Below are 23934 nucleotides of genomic sequence, written 5' to 3' on the forward strand. Positions count from 1 at the left end.
GGGCTTGCACCTAAATAAGGGTATTTAGGGTTTAAAAACAAACCGCACTTCTTTATGGTGAGTCCAGGATGAGCTAGTTTTACACTTTTAATGTATGTCCTTGTGGCTGCCACCTCATGTTTACTAGAGAATGGTGTATAGCCACACAGATCCACCGGAAATGCATCTGGTTCTCTAAAGTCCTTTCGCTTAAAAACCTTCCCAAAGTTTGAAGATGTTATCCTCTCTTGTCTAGCAGACATCCACAGTTCGCTCCCAGTCTGTTCTCGGGTTAGTTTCTCAACAATAAAACAATCCTCAACCGACATTTCCAGAGATTTGAAATAACTATATATTGCTAAAACACAAGAGGGTTGCTTCAGGTCTACATGATCTGCATAATTGAAAGTTATGTTATGAAGGAATGGAAATTTCTCTACAGGTGTACTGGTACTGTCCTTCAAAAAGTTGGTTAACCAACCTGCATTTGAGTTAAAACTATAAAGTTTTCCCCTGAAACGTGACACATCAAAAGTAGACTTTTTGATGTCAAATAATTTAACACTCTTTGATGATGATGTGTCGCTACTACTGCTGAATTTATGTTTTTTAAACTGTAAATCCTCAGCTTTCTTGGGACTTAGCTTCCTCTTTCGTGGATTGCTCCATTTACACTTTTTATATGTTGGTGCCAGCTTTCCATCTCTTTTCATCTGGGTAATATCGACTATGGCATACAATAGTGCTGATATGTGATTGCAGGCCTCTCCTTCTCTGAATAAAAAAAATGAAAATTCATAAACAAAAATAAAAGCAACATACAGTTTAGTATCACTTGTTACTGCATAGACAGATGGCACCGGTGGTTGTGTACACTTCTTTGATTATTTCATTACTAGTAGCTAGACCTTATGAGTCTATCCATGTTCAGACATGATTTTTACCACTGCATGTTTCTGATGTTTCAACTAAAGAATGCTAAGGAATTTTTATGTTTAAATTCTTCATATATTGACATATAAGCTTACAATAATCAAGTCTTCACAGTTTTAAAATCGACAAGAACAGTTTTTACAGTACAGTAGATTCTACACGAAAATTTAATCACCACATTAAATTAATTTCATTAATAATTTAAATGCATTGTCATCTGAAAATAAAAATACAAACATTCAAAGCATTATAATTTATCAACTTAAAACATAATTTTCAATAAAGTCACATGTCCGTGAAAAATAAACAAATCGGTAATATCACTCAATATAAAATACTTATTTATTGTGAAATAATAAAGTGACATACATCTATGATTTTCACAAAATTTCCTCATTATTCTGGAGTTGATCTAGTGGGTCTATTTCATCCAGATGCCATCTCTTCCTTTTATTTGTTGAATTATTGGTCCATTGCATCTCCTTAAAAATATTTTTTAGCATTTCTTTTGACCTGTTTTCGCGTTTTATGCCGACCCCATCACTGACGAGTTCTAGAAGAACGGAGCATCCGTATGGTGCAGTTTCATTTATTTTGGCTGTACTGCATTTACTTCTCTTGTACAATCTTCATGAGAAATAGCAAATTATTGTATAAAACTGTAAAATAATCTTTATTTTTATTTCATTTCAGATCCCGGATTCAGGATTCAAAGAAGTGGTATAAGTTTATCTTTTTAACAAATAACAGAAATGAGAAATAGCTAGTGGGATGATATTTTGTTACCTTTGCTCGTTATTAATCAAAGAAGAGGTGCCAACTGAGGCCCTCTAGTGGCTATCACCGATAAGTTTTATGTTTATATATAGATACCTTGATATTAGATGGTCATGATATGACATGATATTAAGGTCAGGTCAGAGGTCATTTCGAGTTATAAGGAGTTAAAGCGGATGGTCAAATTCCTGATTGGTTCAGTTTTGACAAAGCATTATGCTAATTGAAAAAAAATAACCCGAAACAGTGACCCAATTTTTTAAATGCCAATTATGTCATATATACATCATATTTTGTACCTTAATACACACAATAGTTCTTCTCTGGGCGATAACTTTTTAAAATAAAGTGACGAAGCTAAATTTGCATATACCTTTAATAACCCTTCGACATTGTGCATGTCAATGTAATTAGGTCATTTTACCATTGCCCTAAAGGTCACAGGTAAAATGTCTTTTAAACATTCAAAGGTGTTTGTCAAGGTGATGTCATTGGTCCCTCGCTTTTATACTGTTAACGCGGAGACAAATGATTTTGTTTAAAAATAACAAGTAACTAGCTGGAAACAGTTTTGTATACTATCAGGTAACATAAAAACGTCTGGAACTGTATTTTGTGAACATTGAAACGTCCAACAGCTGCTTTTGTCAGTATCAATACTCCCTAAGCTATGAAATAGAGCAGTAACAAAAATACATGTCTTTATCCGTTATGGCGTGTTTACTGGTGTAATAAAAAAAAGTCAAACAAAAAGAAAACATAAGATGAATTATGTCTTGTTCTGCCAATTTCGAAGTATGAGGCTGTTGGGACATGCTGGTAGTGTCGTTCATTCACTGTCACTCTCTGACTCGGACCAGTTCTCAGTCAGTAAACAGTGAGGAAGTAGGATGTGCTATAGCTATACTAGGAATGATAATATATTGTTTTTATGTGTATTAAGGCACAACACAAAATATATTCTACATATAATGTATAAAATTGGCTTTTATAAAACTGGGTCACTATAACCTACTTTTGGACTTTAGGTGGTTTTTTTTTGTTTTTTTATTAACAGGTCATAATTTTATGAAAGTAATCTAAAAACATCATATACGTTTTGTTTAAATTGAGGAAATCGGAAAATTTACCCCCCTCTTCTGTTATTTTATTTGTAAATTTATATAATATATCATAATCATGTAGAGTAGGAACATCAGTTTGCGGTTCAGTTACAAATACATTTGAAAACAATTGGACTATTTCAGTGATTTCTTCTCTAATGACATTTAATTCTTATATTCCGGTTTATGTTTCAGTTTTGGAGGCTACGTATTTCGAGAATGTCATGTTCATTGATCCTTTTGCATTTTTCGCTGATGTTTTCACTTTGTTTCTAGCTGGTACAGTGTATATATTTTTGTTTGGCGTTTCTCAATGTATCTTTGCCAACATCTAATTTGGTCGTGGTTTCCTTTGTTATAAAGACACTTGATTATTTTGATGTTTCTATGCTCTATTGTGTATTTAAAATCGGAAGGTATAATAGCATGATCATTTTTCAGATAAAACTTTAAACTTCTAGGGATCTCATCATATCTTGTTTATTTGTGAAAATCAAGTACAAGTATACGCTTTTAATCTTTGTTGGACTGTTGAAATGATGAAATAATAATTAGTCTCTTATCAAATCAATAAACTTTTCATTATCATGTGTCGCTTCTTTTAATTCAGGGAAAGCTTCTACTACTCTCACGGCATCTTTTTTTGTTGTATAATTAAACATTGAAGTTCCTATATTTTGTAAGTAAGTGTATCTGCCTTAGTGAAGAATCACCTAATTTTGTTAATGGTTTGTGTTTTTGTATGCCATTTCAAAAAGGCTCTATCAGCATGTGTTAGTAATAACGACGGCGACAGTGACGACTTTCAATTTAACATCAACTTTTTGAAAATGAACTCTAGCTTTGACATATCGAAGCTAATCAGATATATTAAATGCTAACCTATCATTCAATTCCATTACAATTATAAATTTCATTATTAACCCGACCAAAAAATGACCATGAAACAGACGGCAAAGCAACTTGTTATGTTTAGTAGAAGTGAATTTAACCATTGACTGATCACGCAAGTCATAAGAAATGAAGAAGGACGATATAGTAGCATCGACCTTGCTGTTCTAGATACCGTAATGCGAGTTTTTTTTTACTGAACACATTGGAGGACATAAAGTACTGTCAGTACATCAGATAGAAGCAAGATAATTACGTATAGCACCATAAACAATTATAATTTCATTTTTTAGCTTCGAGCAGTAGGAGCTTCGAGGGCAGTGGGACCATTGAGAGCAGTGGGAGCTTCGAGAGCAGTGGGACCATTGAGAGCAGTGGGAGCTTCGAGAGCAGTGGGACCACTGAGAGCAGTGGGAGCTTCGAGAGCAGTGGGATATCTGAGAGCAGTGGGAACATTGAGAGCAGTGGGAGCTTCGAGAGCAGTGGGACCATTGAGAGCAGTGGGATATCTGAGAGCAGTGGGAACATTGAGAGCAGTGGGAGCTTCGAGAGCAGTGGGACCATTGAGAGCAGTGGGAGCTTCGAGAGCAGTGGGATCATTGAGAGCAGTGGGAGCTTCGAGAGCAGTGGGACCATTGAGAGCAGTGGGAGCTTCGAGAGCAGTGGGACAATTGAGAGCAGTGGGAGCTTCGAGAGCAGTGGGATCATTGAGAGCAGTGGGAGCTTCGAGAGCAGTGGGACCATTGAGAGCAGTGGGACCATTGAGAGCAGTGGGAGCTTCGAGAGCAGTGGGACCATTGAGAGTAGTGGGAGCTTCGAGAGCAGTGGGACCATTGAGAGCAGTGGGAGCTTCGAGAGCAGTGGGATATTTGAGAGCAGTGGGAACATTGAGAGCAGTGGGAGCTTCGAGAGCAGTGGGACCATTGAGAGCAGTGGGAGCTTCGAGAGCAGTGGGACAATTGAGAGCAGTGGGACCATTGAGAGCAGTGGGAGCTTCGAGAACAGTGGGAGATTTGAGAGCAGTGGGAACATTGAATTCAATGTGAGCATGGAGACCATTGAGAGCAGTGGGAGCATTGGGGGCAGTCCCGGAGGTAAATGAGTATATAAAGCTGAACCATAGGATCCCTATCGTTTTTTACATTTTCAAATTCAACATTTGTCCCGTCCTTGTACATATAACGCGATAGGATATATGTTAACCTATTGTTTCCAATTGTTAGCACTTTACATTTATCTGGATGAAATTTCAATAACCATGTAATGGACTTTTTCTGAATATTTTCGTTGAATTTTTTATTTTTTTTTTTTTTGTGTGTCATCGGCAAATCGATATGCTGATGATTTCATTGTTTCTGGTAAGTCGTTGATAAAATACACGAATAATAATGGCCCAAGAACACTGCCCTGGTGAACTTTGTTGTATTCATGCATCCATTTTGAAGCAACGCAATACTGATACTATTTGTTTTCTGTCTGTTGGAAGCATAGTATACACTTTATATTTATCTGTGATATCCCTTTCGAGTGCAATTCGGCTATCAGACGTTTGAGTGGCACAGTCTCGAACGCAATCATCTAATCCTAATTACGGTTTGAAATAGAGTTCCATGGTCAAGACAAAATCTATTACTTCGCTTTAGCGGACACCGTTATACGAGTTTTTAAAATGCATACATTGGAAAATTATGTTAGTACATCAATGGAAAGAAGATAATCACGTAGATAACCATTTACGATTATTTTTTATGTCATTTCTGTTTAGCCTAGAAAAAAAAATTGCTATTACATTCACTTTTTCTTGATCGGTTTCAGGCTATTTTAGTTATGTCTCCTCTCTTGACATTTAATTCCGTTATTCAAGCTTTTGTTTTAGTTTTGGAAACTGCGTATATCCAGTGTTTTTTGGATTTCTCTTTACCTCATGGGCGAAATCCTGTTCATTGTTCCATTTGCATTTTCTCGCTTGTGTTTTCATTTTATTTCTGGCTCGTATATATTCGTTATTTTTTTATTCTTCGCGTGTCTCCCTGTATCTGTGCCATCGTCTGTGTTTTCGCTTTATGTATGTTTTGGATGTTTGTGTCTGTTTGTTCATCATTCATTGAAACACATTATATTATGTGCCGTTCGTTCGATAGATTTGTTTGTTTGTTTGTTTGTTTTTTTGTTTGAGTTTAACGGCCCATCGACATCTATGGTCATTTCGGGCCAGTCGATTTAGCTATTTCTAAGATGGAGCGGTCACTTCATAAAATAAAGGTGGACAGATAAAACAGAGATTTGTTTATTTCGTTCGATAGAAGATTTCAATAATTCTCCGAAGATTTGATCTTTTGATTTTGTACGTTTTACAGATTTTAAATCCTCAATCCAATTAATTGATCAATCCGTTAGAATTTGGTCCTCATTTTACTTGATTGGTTTGTTGTTCTCATACTCTCTGGTTTTATTTAAATCGTTTGGTTGTAATTTATCCGGATGTTCTTATAACTGCCGTTGCTTTTCAGCTCATAAAACGATTTTCTGCTTTCAGGAAATCCAAAAGATACAAGTAGGGGTCTTGATTTTCCTATAGGTTCTTGGTTTTCTCGTAGTTACCTAGTCTAATGACCTTTGTGTCATTTCTGTTAAACTGTAGATGATCTGTTGCGAGCAAGCCTTTGGTTCCATCCTAATCAACTATCTTTCCATCCTTGCTCTCCGCTTAGGTTTATCCTTCAAAACCAAATACATTGATATTGTTTTCTCTCGTTTCTCCTGAGGTTTTCACTATCAAAGTTGATCATCACTAATTGACTAAATGTCCAAATACACATGTTGAGGAATTAAAAACCTCTATCTCTTCTCTTCGTTCCCAAGTCAGTAATTTACATGAAAATTTTAAATACGTTGAAAGCTATAATAAAGCATGATTATAACTTACAAACATCTTTAAATTGTACAAAATGTATTATCATTATAAACATTCTGACAAGTTTTATCAACATTTGTTAGTAATAACGAGAGCTACAGAAATAACAAATTGGAAATCAACATTCTCTCTTTGAAAGTGAACTTAAGCTTTGACAAATATTGTCAATATATTCAATGCTCACCTATCATTCAATGCAATAGCAGCTATAAGTTTTATCATAACCTGTAATTTAAAATGACCCGGAAATGTACGGCAAAATTTTGTAATTAGTAGCAGTGAATTTGACCATTGACCGATTACGCAAATCATCAGACGAAATGAACGACGATGCAAAAGCATCTACCATGCGATAGCGGATACCATAAAACGAGTTTAAATACTGCATATATTGGAAGACTTAAAGATACTGTCAGTGCATAAGATTGAAACAAGGTAATCACGTACAGTACCATGTATGATTATTTTTTATTTTTATTTTTTTTTCGTTTAGCTTTAATCGGTCAGAATATTGAGAGCAATGGAAGCATTGTGAGCATTACAAGCAGTGAGAGCAGTTCCGAAGGTAAATATATCTATTTACGAAATGTTTGACCATAGGTTCAGTCACAAATTCGCGCACTTTGGAAACGCATTGTACTTTGGATTTATCATTATTTATTGTTTATCACCGTTGGAAACTTTAAAGGAGTTCGAGGGTTAGTTGAGTGTCTGTGTTTCGTGGCGTTGACCGGCCTTGAGAAGGTGCGCGAAGTGGCATAATGGACGATGGATTGATACTGCATTGTTTCGGTCTGAACATGGAGGGGGGGATTTAGATTATAGTTAACTCTGTCTCTGTTTGTTGAGCAATGAACATTGTTTTCGTCAAGGATGATGATTTGGGCGGCAAATGGTTCATGATTTTTTAAAACGCGACACATAAATGGCACAAGGTAGAGGGGAGAAGGATCGTTGTTACATTTTCACAAAAACAAGCGACAAAAACAATGAGCATGTTGTGACATACTGTGTAACAATCATGGTGACAAACATTACCTGGTGACACACATTACCTGGTGACACGCATTACCTGTCGACACACATTACCATGTGACACATATTATCTGGTGACACACATTACCATGTGACACACATAATCTGGTGACACACATTACCTGGTGACACGCATTATCTGGTGACACGCATTACTTGGTGACACACATTATCTGGTGACACACATTACCTGGTGACACACATTACCTGGTGACACATTATCTGGTGACACACATTTCCTGTCGGGTGTCTAAAAAATATTTAATATTCTATTGCATTGTTATTTTGTGACATGTTTTACATGCTAGCGAAAATATGGGAGACGGAGTAAAAACAATTGTATCAGTTATGAAATTTTAAACATTATTTCACGGTTGTCAGTGTAATTGTTGCATGTGTCTAGAGTGTATTTCACAATTAAGTTTTATTCAAATAGCATTTCGGTCAAAGGCAAAAATCAGAAATTTGAAACATGCCTTAACGTTTTTCTTAACTAATATGTAAACTTCCTATCATTTTTTTGCATTTCTTTTGAAGACCAAAATTTACATTTTAATTTTGTGTAGTTCATAACTGTAAATTTGTATTTGAATTCTGTGTTATTTTATAAAAAGGTCATATCTGTTCATTTCTATCATTTTAAAAGAGAAAATTAAATGCTGGTTTGTTTAATGCCACAAATTTGTTAGTATGATTTTTGCTTCCAGCGCTCCTAAAAGGCAACAACGGAGAAGGTTGGTTGAGTTATTTTAGCATTCGTTTATATAACGGTACAGTTGTCATCTTATATGACAATTTTAACAATGATGAACGCTATAGTTTAATTAAGTTAACAATAAAGCTGAGAAAAAGTTATTAGATTTGTGTGTATTACAATCGAAAAAAAAGAGTTTGGGCATGGGACAATAACTACAAACTCCATCCATAAAAAAACTTCCTGATGTTTGAATTCTAATCGGTTAAACATCAGAATATCCTTTGATAAAGATATAAGATATATTGAATTAAAGGAAACACTTGGCTGTTGGGTTTTGTAGTGAGAAAACACTAGCCCTTCCGGAGCCTCTAGGTGTCCGATATCGCGTTTCTTTATGGCTCTCAGTTACTAGCACTTATGGCAGTATATAGTGCCGTTATCAGAGGGCACATGCTGTATTAGTGTTGTGCAACCTTACGCTTATTTGGCGGAAGTGATTATCGAATTATCTCCCTTGTTATATGAAGAAAACAACTTGAAGATCAGCCAGTGTTATCAGGCTAAGTACTTTATTTCTTCAATATTAAGATGTAATACGTTTCAATGACATTTGATGATATATTGTCAGTGTAAAAATTGCTGATATTAATCATGTTTACCGGTCAATTGCACCGGATCGTTATTTAATTGATGAAATCTCGTGTATTATATATTGGAGACCGCTGTTGATAGTCAAACAAAGTTTCAAGCCATCGGAGTGAAATAGATGAATAAGCAATTTTGAGATTCAGTTCAACTTTAGCATATTTTGTCCCATCGTGCCTGTATTTAAATCAAACGTCGATGGTCGACTCGGCCTCATCGCACATGTTGGGTCGAGTTGTCTTTTATTCAAATTATATATTGGCAGACCCGCCCCATCGCATCACGCAGGGTCGAGCTGTCTGTTATTCAAATTAGGTCAAGGTATGTTATATTAATCAGGGAACTTGGAAGCGATACATTAAATGACAATTGTACTATATGTCTATGCACGACAATGATCAATCTTAATAAATCTTAATAAGATGATACTTAAATGACCATATAGTTATACTTTATTCATTTGCTATAATATCAAACAGTGAGCATGTATAGGAGCAAAAAACGTAGAAGGACTGCAGGGGGTGTCAGGCAGCCGCCACCGGCAGTGGATCAACAGTTGGTGTCAGCTGGGAATGCAAGGCCAGAGTCTGTCCAACCGGAGCCTAATACAGATGACAGTCCATAGACAAGTACTATGGGTATGACAATACAAACACCTATAGCAAGTGTCAATGATAACTTAGGCTTGCATGTAGCAGCTAATGTTAAGCAAAACATTATCAATGGGGAATATATGGAGCTTGCTCTCTTGTTGTCAAACTCCATGGGGGTATCTGAAAATACCCACAAAATTTCTTTGATTGATGGGGAGTTGGTAGTGAAGCCCAAAACACAAACCCCAAAAATATTGGATATTAGTAAATGGACTGATGCATTTATAATATATATAAGTATCTACACATCTGTTCATTCTGAGCAACTGCATGGGCTATTTTTTGTCTTTTTTTGGTGTCTATGGTCGATATAGATGCCAGAGCTTTGCAAACAAACGTCATATTGTGCGCTAGCTCGGTCACATTGTACTTACTCTCATAAATGCATGAGATCTAATGGAGGGCATGTCAGTCTTAATTGCTTTAAGACAAACGTTAACAATTCCAATTCCTTTCGGTCAAAACCAAACTCATACACTCAGTCTACCGCAAAACAAAACAAGCAAGGGGGATATAGACAAGGGACACAAACAGGTATGGACACTGGGAAAAACCCCAATAAAAATTCCAGCTCTTAAGCACTGGGTTACTAAATATCCAAACGTGTCTGTAGGAAAGCTTCTTCTCCAAGGGTTAAAAAGCGGTTTTAGACTTCATTATTTTGGCTCAAGAATCCCAAGGGAATCAAAAAAATTAAGGTCAGCATCAACCTTCCCAGTTCAGACATTAAAAAAAATATGCAGGAAGTAGAATTTGGGAGGGATGGCAGGCCCCTTTGATAGCAAACCCATGGCACAATGGAATAGTTCCCCCATAGGAATAGTTCCCAAAAAGGATGGGAAGTGACGCTTAATAACACATCTTTCATGGCAATTAGGGGATAGTATAAATAGCAATATTGACCCTGATATGGTTTCAGTCCAATACTCATCATTCCATAAAGTTGTTCAGATGATAGCCGAGTTAGGCAAAGGTGCATTACTGGGGAGTCTACGAATCAGGAAAGATCCCAGATTCTTGGAAGGCATCTACAATTATTCCAATTCCAAAACCTGGTAAGGACACCACTGAACCAAATAATTATCGTCCAATCTCTCTAACAAGCTGCATATGCAAAACCCTTGAACGGATGATAAACACTAGACTAGTTTGGTTCCTTGAATCTAATAATATTTTGAGTCCACTCCAAAGTGGATTCAGAAACCGCAGAGGAACGGTAGACCATCTGGTCAGGTTAGAAACCTTCATTCGAGAAGCTTTCGCGAAGAAGGAGCATCTAGTCGCTGTGTTCTTTGATCTGGAGAAAGCATACGATACTACATGGCAATATGGTATTATGAAAGACCTGCATGAAATTGGTGTACGTGGGAATCTCCCAAAATTCATCGCAAATTACATATCTGACAGACATTTTAAAGTTCGCGTAGGTTCAACTTATTCTGAAACAGCCAAACAGGAAATGGGAGTCCCTCAGGGTGGAATCCTTTCCGTAACACTTTTCGGTCTGAAAATCAACAGTATAACTAAATGTCTCGGTAAGTCAACTGAAGGGTCTCTCTTCGTTGATGACTTCTTGATCTGCTATAGGTCAAAGAACATGCACACGATAGAACGACAACTTCAACAATGTCTAGGCAAACTACAAACATGGGCAGATGAAAACGGCTTCAAATTCTCCAGATCAAAAACTGTCTGCATGCACTTCTGCCAAAAACGAAAACCACATAATGATCCAGACCTAACATTAAATGGTATCAAAATTCCAGTTGTCGAGCAGACTAAATTCCTCGGACTAATTTTCGATTCGAAACTCTCCTTTGTTCCACATATAAAATACTTGAAAGATAAGTGCTCAAAGGCAATGAACATTTTACGAGTACTATCCCATACTGACTGGGGTGCAGACCGTGAAATGCTTCTGCGCCTTTATAGGACGCTTATTCGATCAAAACTCGACTATGGCTCAATCGTTTATGGATCGGCACGAAATTCTTACCTGCAGATGCTTGATCCTATCCAAAACCAAGGATTACGTCTGGTACTTGGTGCTTTTCGAACAACACCTGTGCAGAGCCTTTATGTAGAGGCAAATGAACCATCCTTAAATGAAAAAGCTTTCTCTTCAATATGCCGCCCAATTGAAATCCAACCCGAAAAATCCAGCTTTTGACCTTGTTGTCAATCCGCAATACCAAAACATATTTACTCAAAACCAAAAACTCCTACCAACATTTGGCATTAGAATTTCTAACTTTCTTCAGGAACTTGACATAAGTTTAGACAACATAGGCGAGTACACCGTAACTGATGTACCACCGTGGCTTGTCGAATCACCTGATATTAACCTTACTCTACATGAGAGGGCAAAGTCGAGTGTATTACCCGAAGAGCACAAATCTTCTTTTCGGGAGTGCATTGCAGATTTTCCTGATCATGTTCAGATCTACACTGATGGCTCAAAAGATGAAGTAAAGGTCTCCGCAGCATGCTATTCCGATCACCATTGCTCTTCAATCCGCTTACCAGATGGTGCCTCTATCTTCTCTGCGGAAGCATGTGCCATCGATTTGGCCCTCGACCATATCGAAGAACAACGCATCAGAAAAGCAATCATTTGTTCCGACTCTCTATCCGTCCTTCAGAATTTACAATCACGAGATCCAAGGAAATAGTCCTCTCTCGGCTCCGTACCGGGCACACATATCCTACTCATTCGTTCCTTTTGAAACGAGAGGATCCACCGGTGTGTTATGCATGTGATGCTCAATTCACAGTGCAGCATTTTTTAATAGAATGTTCCGATTTCAAGCACATTCGTGATAAATACTTTCGAGTCCCGGATATGAAAACCCTTTTCAGTTCCGTGGATTCGAAAACAATATTTAGCTACTTGAAAGAAATCGATCTATTTTATAGACTTTGATGTCTTTTACGTTACCGTCTTTGACGTTCAATTTATAACAAAGTTCACGTAATCTATTCGTACATATTATTTCACATAATCTATTCGTGCATATATATATTTTACCATTTTTAACCACCTTTTATTATAATGATGTAAATATACAATACGGATGCTTTTAAAAAATGACAAATTTTATCTGATTTTAACTTTAAAAATAAAACATGTTAGAATATTGTTTGGCCCTAAATGACCCTAGTTGTCGATGGGCCGTAAAACATAAACAAACAAACAAACAATTACTGGGGAAGATGGATATCAAGTCTGCCTTTCGCCTCCTTCCTATACATCCAGCTGATTTTCCATTGTTAGGTTTAAGTTTCAAGACAAATACTTTGTAGACAAATGTTTAACTATGGGTTGCTCAGTGTCGTGTAGTTTATTTGAGAAGTTTTCGTCTTTCATTGAGTGGTTGTCAGAGAGAAGTCTGGTGAACAAAGTTTAGATCATTATTTAGATGACTTTATATTTGCTGGGAAGGACAAAAAGGACACATGTGCTAGGCTTATGTCTATTTTTCAAGAAACATGTCAAGCGATCGGAATACCCATTGCTGAGGAAAAGTCTGAGGGTCCAACTACAACTTTGATATTCTTAGGTCTTGAAATTGACACAGTGGAAATGACTATTAGGGTCCCACAAGAAAAAGTTCAGGTGTAAAGGACAGAGATTTTGAAAGTTTTAAGTAGGGGAAAAGGGTTAAAATACAGGAACTACAGTCTTTAGCAGGGAGAATGTCATTTTGTGCTAATGCTATACCAATAGCTAGAGCCTTTATCCGCCGCCTTTTCGATGTTATGTCAGGCATACAAAAACCCCACTACAGAGTTAGAATATCTCAAGAAATTAGAGCTGATCTAGAGATGTGGTTACAATGTTTAAGTCAATTCAATGGCAAGTGTTATTTTTTGGAAAGTCTTGGAGTAGTAATGTGGATTTAGGTCTATATACTGACAGCGCAGGAAACTGGGAGTTGGGTTGTGGTGCCTGTTGGGGCAGCAATTGGATTGTTTTCAAATGGCCAAGGGAATGGAAACAGAAGGCTATCATGAGAGACATAACCTTTTTAGAATTAGTACCTATTGTATTAGCGGTTGAATCTTGGTCATCAGAGTTCAGGTCGAGGACAATTAATTTTCACATAGACAATGATAGTTCAGTTACAATCATGAACAAGAACATCTAAGTCACCCAGAGTTATGTCCTTGTTAAGGCCACTGCTAGTTCACTGCATGTATAATAGCATACAATTTAGGGCCACACATGTACCTGGGGTGCATAACTCGGCCGCTGACGCATTGTCTCGTTTTCAGTTCACAAGGTTTCGAGAATTGCGGCCTTGGGCAAACCACGAGCCAGCAAAGATACCGGAGGGGTTCCTTTCAACACTCTTGACAGTGAGGTCAACCGATTTATTGCATTATCTGTTTCAAAAAATACAAACGGGTCCTATGCGATGGCTCCAAAGGTTTCAGGAGGAATATTCTTTAAACATATCCTGGCCCCCTCCCACACAACAAGTTATGCATTATATTGCTTTCATGTCTCAAAAAGGTTACGCTTACTCCACAGTCAAAACTTGTCTGTCTTGTATGAGTTTTAAATGCAAGTTAGAAGGGCATAGTGATCCTATGCAACAGTTTATTATCAAAAAACTAGTAGAGGGAGTTAGGAGAAGTAGTGTTGGCGTTAGAGATGCCAGATTGCCTATTACTGTTGATCTGTTAGCAAGCATTATATCGGTTTTGCCAAAAATATGCAGTTCCCAATATGAGGCTGCTTTGTTCAGTTGTGCCTATTCATTGGCATTCTATGGATTTTTTCGGGTAGGAGAAATTACTGTCAGTAGTAGGGACATGGCTTACAGGGTTGTAACAGTTGCACAGGTATCACTTCAGGGAAGTGCTGCTAAAGTACATCTATCTTCTTCAAAAACTGATCAGTATGGTGAAGGAACTACTATCATTCTTCCAAGTAATGGTACCCTATTGCTGTACCGTCAGTAACCTTCGCAGGTATCTGGCAATTAGGCCGCAAGGGTCAGGTCCTTTACTTTGTCATTTTGGGAGTGGAGCGTTGACAAGATACCAGTTTTACCAGTCCTCACCAAAGCATGCACTAGCTTGGGCCGTAACAGTAGTTTTTACAAATCCCATTCATTCAGAATTGGGGCAACTACATCAGCCTCCTTGTGTGGTATGTCTACTGAAGGTATTATGGAATGTGGTAGGTGGAAATCCAGTGTTTACAAAAGATACATCAGAATTCCAACCCAAAGAATAATTGTAAAGTGTTAATACGCGTTTTAAGATTTGTAGGTACCTCAGGGAAGGTCTGGATTCTCGGGTCATCAATCATTAAACACGCCTTTGTTCACAGTCGGGTTTGCCCAGGAGGGGTACACCTTGGGCTGTGTCGCATTGGATTAACATTGTGGTGGCAGTTTAAAGGAGGTATGGTCATTACAGACATCAAAGGTAAAATTCGTCACTTGAGGAAATTTGAAACTGATCAACCAGCAATGCTTGTCATACGCTGTGGGGGTAATGACATAGGTAACACTGGGGCTGGGCACATTAGAATAAGATTAAAGAATATCATGGATTTCTTGATATCCGAGTTCCCAGGGACATTATTGGTATGGTTGCAAATACTACCCCGAATTGGAGGGGGGCCACAAGTCCTTGCACACTTGAAAAAGTCAGAAAGCGATTGAACAGTGCAATTTCTGGTCATGTTTTAAAACATGGTGGAGCTGTTGTACATTATCCAGACTTGAAGATAGATGACCATTTTTTCTGGAAGATGGGGTCCACCTGTCACCTCTGGGTAATGATATATTTCTTACACCTTACAGGGTGCTTTAGAAAGTTTTAAAACAACAAGCAACAGGTTCTTCCCCATCAGTGACTAGTTCACACTTACAAGCAGCATAGAACAATTATGACATGTTAGGATTTTGGTCACAGCCTTGTACCGGGAAATGTGTCGCCTTCTCTTTTGTTTTCGTTTGCCGGTGAACGAGTTTCATGTGGATAACTCGTTCATATGGCAGATTTCGCGGTACAAGCTTTCACAAAGTCAGTCGACTTGTTCATTTATTGGTGATTATTGAGTTATTGATTTATATTGATTGATGTATATTGCGCATATTGATGCGAATCAGTTGATATCTGTTTCCCAGTATCTACTGATCATTGTCATCTGATTGATTTGTAGTCAGCTGAAATCTGTTTCCCAGGATCAGCTGATTAATTGATTTGAATTGTTGTTTAATTGGTTGAAATCTGTTTCCCAGGATCAGCTGATTAATTGATTTGAATTGTTGTTTAATTGGTTGAGAACTGTTTCCCAGAATCAATCAATTAATTTGTTTGATTGAAATTGAAATTTATTGATGGCGTGCCATTATGGTCTATTGACAGACCGGTCGCCATATCGTTGCAATAAAGCTGTGACCATAAATCCAAATTTAAATTGTTTGTGATATGTGCATCTATTGATAATGCTTTTTGTTGTTGTTGTTTATATTATTAATGTTATCTTTATCTCTTTTTTTAATTTTTTTTTATATTATCTTACCATATTTTCCACTGGTTATACATTGAAAACGTCAATGACTTTCTTAAATTGACATTGTAAAATAATCTGTTGAAAATATTTTCAGTTCATAAAATGAAAGCAACGCCATAAAGTGTAATACCAAGTACAAAATAACGAAAATATGGGAGACAGAGTAAATTATTTGCCTTATATACCAGGCAGTTTGACAAGATTACATAACGTCATTTTGTCAGTACAATTGCTGCATATGTCAAAGTTTACTAACAATTAAATGTTTCTCTACAGAAATATCATTACGGTCAAAGACAAAAATCAGAAATTTGAAACAGACGTTAATGTTTTTCTAACGAATGTATATACATTTTATCAATGATTACATTTTATTTTAAGCCCAAATATTTACTTTAATTTTGTCTATTTTTACATGAAGGTCATAACTGTCCTTTTCTGGCATTTTTATATCTGTCATCTCATTTGTAGTAAGCACTATGGAGGAAACAAAGTGTCGGTTTTTGTCAATGCCACAATTTTGTTAGCACGACTTTTGTTTTAGGGCTCGGAGATGGTAAGGGTATTTTAACATTCGTTTATATAAAGCTTTAGTTTTTTTTGTTTTTTTTTTTAAATTTCATATTTGAAAAAAAAAGAAAGGTATAATTCAATTACAGTAACAATCAAGTTAAGAAAGGGTTAATAGATGGAGTGAAAGAGTATATATAAGTTTATTTAACATAATTGTATAATTACTTAATAAACCGGGCGTTGATATGATCACATTATATTAAGTTTGTCAATTTAGTTAGTGCATATGCCGTAATGCGCTAAATAATAAAGTTTTATTCTACTAAAATATCATTTCAGTAAAGACGAAACAAAATTGAAACATGACCAAGACTTTTATTTGAACTTTGTGTAATTTTTCAAGAAACTCTTACCAATTCTTGGATTTTCATTTCTGTCTATCTCAATTTTGTTTTTGCAGAGATGTAGTGAAAATTAAATGCTGGTTTTGGTCAATGCCATAATTTTGTGTGATTTTTTTTTTTCAGGAAACGAAAAAGCCAGGGAATGAAAATGGGGTAAGGTTATTTAAAGGTGCTACACCTCCAACAATAGCATTTTATCAATTAAAAACACAAATAGACGCATATGTATTTTCTTCAGCAATACAAATTACACACTTTACACTATTAACACCCTCGGAAAATATCATCTTCTTATTTATCTCAAAAATAGAATAATAATTAATAATAATAATTAATTGCGTTCCGAAGAAATTCCATTTAGCTCCGACTTCATATTGAATGAAATATTGATTGCGCATGCGCCGAAAACAGAAACACAAACGAGTAATGACGATCGCTTTAAGAAGCGTGGAAGGTCACAAGTGTAAACATCTCAAGAAAAGAAGGAATTAAGCGTAATTTAGATTATGAAACGAATAAAGGGAAGGATTTCAGTGGGAGACCGCAAAGACAGGTGGGATTATATATATAAAAAAACGACAAGGAATCGGAACACATGCGGAAATGGCACAGTTTTTGTTGGAGAGGCAAGTGTGTAACGTGCACACGTACGAAGTGCAACGTTCGGTCCGTCGTTATCTTTACTGAAAACTGTAAGAATATGATGCGATTGAATCATTGGTAAAGATTGTGATATTGATCGCAGATTGAGTATTAATCGTTCACCAGCTTAGACTTATTGATAAATCACATTTGAGCGAAATGGGGCCGAAAGGGTTAAGCTAGGAAAGTGTTTTAGTTCCTTGGTGGCAGCATGCATAGAATCGTGAATTTTCGCGACGGGTAGTATTTGAAATGTTTGTTTATTCATTTTTTCTTTTTGCATTAAAACCTCGGCATTTACAATTTATAGTTATGATAGGCAACAGGCGATATTTGCCCGAGCTGAAGTCTACCATATGTGTTTTCTTCTGTATGTAAATCTTTCTATGAATGCACTGTGATCGAGGTCACGTGTATTCAAAGGAGATTATAATGTTGGTCTCTTTCATAGGCAGAGATATTCAAAAGTTTGTAATTTCTTGGCTTCATTACGACAATTTTTGTCGGTACGGATTTTTTTTTTATTTCTAGGTCTTAAATAGGTATACATATATGGACTAGATGTCATTTATTGTCAAAATAATAACAATTTATTACACCATGTCGGAGGTGTAGCATCTTTAAGCATTCCTTGATAATGTTTGTTAAATTTAAACTTTGTTTTTTTTACAATTGCAAAACAGTGAATACAAACTTAAATAAATCACGCTTGTTTGCCCGGGTGAAAGCGCGCGCGAGTGGTCTTGGTGATGAGAACCGGAGTACCCTGTGAAAACCCACGTGGTCGGTCATGTGACCCCGTACCTTTTTACGTCAGATCGGCGAATCGAACCCCAACCGCCTAGGTGTGTATACACTATACACCCGACCACCCAGTAACATATTGTATTAAATATCTATGGTAAGTCATTTTTCTTTTCTTTCAGGTCGGAAGATTACTCGAACGCGGATTGCTGCTGACATTGGCATGACATCGTTAAAAATGAATACTGATACACTGTACATCAAAATCAAAAGAAGACATTGAAATTAATGCTATTATTATATTATAATAAATTAATTAATTAATCAATACAAATATTAAGCTTACTTTTGTGGTCTCATATCAACAAATATGCCTGTTTATGGTTGGTAAGCCCATATAGCATCCAGTTGGTTGAGTGTCTCCTTGACACCTAATACGACCCTGGCTGTTTTGAGGAGGTCAAACCTGGTACCACTCCGTTCGTTATACGGTATTCACTATTTGTTGTTTTTCCCCACATGTTGTCTTCTCTATTGTAGTTTGATTGGTATTGATGGTTTGATCCGTTTAAAGTATCCCTGTTTCTTTTGTTATCTCGATTGTTCCTTTTAAATTCTCCCTGTTGGTTTTAATGTCTCGTTTGTACGGTTTAAAGTATTTCTGTTTGGTTTGTTATTTCCATGCTTTCTTTTAAAGTGTCACTTTTGGTTTTGATGTCTCGATCGTTCCTTTTAAAATTTCCCCGTTTGTTTCAGTGTCTCAATTGTTCTTTTTAAAGTCTTCTTATTGGTTTTGGTGTCTCGATCGGTCTTTTTAAATCCCTTCTGCTGGTTTTGTGTCTTGATTATTCCTTTAAAGCCTCTCTGGTGGTTTTGGTCCGATTGGCCCTTTTAATGTGTCCCCATAGGTAGCGATCTTTCCTTTTACTGTTTTCACCGGGTTTTTTTTGTGTGTGTCCTGATTGTTCCTTTCAATGTCTCTCCGTTGGGGGCGATGTCGCGATCTTTCCTTTAATTGTTTTCACAGCTGATGTGTCTCTATTGTCTCTTTTATAAAGTCTCTCCGTTGGTGCTGGTGTCTCGATTGTTCCTTTTATAAAATCTCTCCGTTGTAGCTGGTGTCTCGATTGTTCCTTTTATAAAATCTCTCCGTTGTAGCTGGTGTCTCGATTGTTCCTTTTATAAAGTCTTTCCGTTGGTGTTGGTGTCTCGATTGTTCCTTTTATAAAGTCTTTCCGTTTGTGCTGGTATCTCGATTGTTCCTTTTATAAAGTCTGTCCGTTGGTGCTGGTGTCTCGATTGTTCCTTTTATAAAATCTGTCCGTTGGTGCTGGTGTCTCGATTGTTCCTTTTATAAAGTCTTTCCGTTGGTGCTGGTGTCTCGATTGTTCCTTTTATAAAGTCTGTCCGTTGGTGCTGGTGTCTCGATTGTTCCTTTTATAAAGTCTGTCCGTTGGTGCTGGTGTCTCGATTGTTCCTTTTATAAAGTCTGTCCGTTGGTGCTGGTGTCTCGATTGTTCCTTTTATAAAGTCTCTCCGTTGGTGCTGTGTCTCGATTGTTCCTACGATGATTTGTGATGTATCTGCGTATTCCTTCTGTTTTGGTTACTTTATTGTCTTGTGCAACCAGTATCATACTGACATCAATAAAATTAGCCAAAAAACATGGTCATATTTTTAACAATGGAGATTATGTATATTCAATATCGCATTAATCAGTTTGTCAATAATGTAATAAGCTACACACAAATGATGTAATCTATGCGATAAATATGTCTTAACGGTTCTCTTATCTTAGCGGATTTTTTTTTGTTGCTTTTTTTTTTTTTTTTTGTTTTTTGTTTTTTTTTTGCTTTTTGTTTTGCGCTGGAGAAGCATTCGTCTAAATTACTTTGCGCTAATTGTAGTTTATCTATTTGTTTTCTTGTGCAATCAGTTTTGGTGCTCTATTCATCATTCCATGTTTTTATTTGGTTATGCGCTAAACTTTAGGTGCGTCAATTAAGTACGTTTACATTATCTCTTTTTACGTTTTTATTTTAGCAATTGATAATTATCCATGGAAAACTATTATATGACTAGGTTTTGTTTTTCCTTCTCTTCTTACATTCGTCAATGAGGCTACGGGCCAAAGGCTTGTATACACATCATACAAGATATAGTGTTAGAGAGATAAAGAAACGAACTATAATTTTACTAACTGTTTTGTCTATTCGTCGATGATGAAATTCAGAAGAGACGACAACAAAATGGTTATGAGCGTATACAAATGTTAATTGGAGAGGTATACTTAGTTCTACTTTGATCATAATGGTAAATTTTGGATATATATTATTCTTATATTTATGTACTGTACAAAATACACATAAGGTAATGGCACCTTTCAAATCACATTGATAGATTCAATAGAACTAAAACAAATTAAACGGCTCCGGACCCAAAGAAATGATAACTGGAGTCGAAAAAAAAACGAGGTAAAACATGGATATAAAGAAATGTCAGAATCTAAATGGGGATGTTCGAAAGGCACATACGAATCAGTTTCATAATTTTTAATATATTTGATTTCAAAAGAACGTTTCTGCCACAATAGGCGCGTGTCAAACAACTGTTGAATAACATTCAGCTATCACACGTGGAATAAGCTTTAAATGCGTTTTTATTGGTTGACACAGTGACCTTTGACCGGAACTTTTTCTTATCACCTGATTCAATGCGATTTTATTGGCTCTTACTTGAAGACCGCTTCACGAGGTCCATGACATGACAACAAGAAATAGTTCGCGGTTGTTTTTGTCAATTTTTGAAAATATCTTTAGATTTCTTTCATGCTATTGCTTTGAAAAGAAGATAAACTTGCTTAATATTTTTTTAGCAATTTGTTATAAATTGTCATATTTCCTTACATTTCCGAAATTGTCAGTTTTGCATATTCATTAGCGGCTTTTCAATTTAGTTCATATCCTTACACCATACATAAAATTGTGAAAAGAACACACGTTGACACAAAACAGGTCAATTCATCCTCAGAGTATCGTTTCTATTGTGATAAAAACAGGTCACATCAACTCGTGGTTGTTGTATATGGTATTCCTTTCACTCTCGTTAGCTATTTTTATAAAGTGACACAAAAAAGGCACGCTAAAGCTCGTGTTTTGTGTGACTTTTAATAGCATAAAAACTCGAGTGAAAGAAATACCATATACAACAACCACTCGTTATATAACCTGTATTTATGATCTTAAAAGTCCAACAGCAGGGTTAGTGAAGACTTAAATACAGTATCGGCAGTATTTAGTTGTATTCTCCTTCTTGGACTAGTAAGTGATGCTAAGGTCTTTGTTGATCATTGTGATGAGTTAGGGTAATGTCCTTCCAATTTCCTAGTGTGCTCGTTTACGACCCATATAATAGCATTAAATATGTGCTGTGGTATTGGTTTCAAATATCACAATCATTCACGTTATCGTTCATTATTTATGACATGAAGATTCCTGTTGCAAATTAAACGAAACAATTTCAATTATTTGTATCTAATATGATGACAAAACGGTTAGTCGTTAAAGTGTCCTATGGGATAATTTGCAGGGTTGAAAAAGAAAAATGATATGTTTCACCATAAGGAAATAATACCACTTGTTATCTGAGCTTACTCATCACTCTTTAAAATGACGTGTGCTGTACGATTTTCTTTACATAATGCTTTCTATCAATCCTATTGGTAAGAGTTCTTTCAACAGATTCGTGCCCATTCTTACAAATTTGTATAATCATATCAATCCCGATAACTTGAACGTTGCAAATGGTTAATATAAATGTTTGACAAAAACATCATTGCATATTGTGTTTTAATGCCATAATTGCAATTGTGACGTAATGATGTATCAGGGGAGATAATAAAAGTGGAGTTGATAGGGTAACGGTATTATTGCTCTTGCGGCAGAACAAATTTATTTATTGCCCTAACCGGTTGAAAAGTTTGTATTACCATGCCCAGATCGTGTCTTGAACAAATCACCTTTCCTGCACTATTTCTATAGTTTAATTGGTATCACTGATGAGTCTAACTGTTTAACTGCTGATACAGTTTGGAGTTTTCCCTGTACATTTAGTAGCAGCTGGTGGCTGCATGCAGGAAACTCATATCTTGCACTCAAAGAAATTTGGTCGGTAAAGTATCTTGCAAAAGAAATCGCGGTGTCGGACACAACCGCGATCGCGCGGAATATCGGAATGATATCAGTTTCTTGATCAACACTCAAACGAATATTTGTTTAAAATCTTAATTGTATATCAAATCGTTTCTTTATTTTTTTTTTATTATTATTTTTTTGCTATTTTTAAAAATTATTTTCAGCACTTCCTGTTTAGGAAGCTTTGAATGGTTAAAGACTTACCGCATGATTTTATAACTTTGTTTCCGCCTTTAACATTTTTTACAAGAATTTACCGGTCGTATTTGTCATGTTATAAGTCCAGCAAGAAGCATTTTATATGTTGTCGTTCAAATATATATATTTAAATAAAACAGGACGATTTATCGACAGGTAAAAGAAATTGTGTTTCTGACTCCAAATCCGTAAAACGAAATCGAATATGGATATGGACAGAGTTAAGATTTACACAAAGAATATTGAAAAAAGTCTGTGAAGTGTTTAAGAGGGGTCCCTCAAGATGTACATTTCGTTGAAACGCCTCAAACATGTCCAATTGTATATCGACTAAAGAAATGAAATGTTTCCCAATGAAAAGCAACGAGATTCGTCTTAACAATCGAGATTGAAGACACAAATAATTATAAGTATGCAATAGAACAAAATTGCATTCAAATGTGCAAATACGTCATAAGTTTTCGTTTTTATATGTGTTTACTTATTCGATTTGTTATGCTGTACTCCTGTACTCAGCTTCGAACCATCAGATGTCCTATACTATGAAGAGATAGTCTTCTCCTTGGTCGTTGTCTGCAGATACAAACGAAATGTATCTTAATAAATAATTGGCACTGCATGTATATTGAGGGTTACTGATAAAACAAGCTATTAAAGGACATCTGATTTTCTAGTCCCACGTTCAACCGGTATTGCGAAAGAGCTTTCTCAATTGCCAGCTGTCTATTGTGGCTAGTATTTACCGCTAATGTACGCTATCTGTCTGTAATCCTCACCATAACCGAACATTTGATCGGCGGTGTATCGTACCAGTAGCATGATCAACATCGCAAGATACCATGTTCATCAGCGATACAGACTTTCACCCCGTTTTTTGGTTTGATGAAATTAAGGAAAACCTTGTGGAACATGTCAATGAGAATTTTAGTAAACTAAAAATTGACTTTTCTATTATTAAAACGTACCAAAAGCAAGTCTTTTAGGAAAACAAATTCAATGTTATATTCTTAATTTGCTTAGGTTCAAACTCTCGATTATTTTATATATACAGTAGTGTATCCTTTAACTCATAATATCG

The 23934-nt window shown here is 36.2% G+C and overlaps 1 protein-coding gene across 1 annotated transcript; it reads left to right on the plus strand.

Moving 5' to 3' along the window:
* Nucleotides 1–2486: 2486 nt before the first annotated feature.
* Nucleotides 2487–18726, plus strand: LOC117331211 (protein lingerer-like). The gene is made up of 8 exons (XM_033889807.1): nucleotides 2487–2559; nucleotides 2988–3071; nucleotides 3977–4777; nucleotides 7091–7162; nucleotides 8340–8366; nucleotides 9454–9612; nucleotides 17203–17232; nucleotides 18648–18726. Exons 1-6 carry the CDS (start codon nucleotides 2487–2489, stop codon nucleotides 9597–9599), a joined length of 1203 nt encoding a protein of 400 aa, XP_033745698.1. The 3' UTR covers nucleotides 9600–9612; nucleotides 17203–17232; nucleotides 18648–18726.
* Nucleotides 18727–23934: the final 5208 nt, after the last annotated feature.

The sequence above is a fragment of the Pecten maximus genome, chromosome 7 (assembly GCF_902652985.1).
Source record: "Pecten maximus chromosome 7, xPecMax1.1, whole genome shotgun sequence".
NCBI classification, from domain to species: Eukaryota; Metazoa; Mollusca; class Bivalvia; order Pectinida; family Pectinidae; genus Pecten; species Pecten maximus.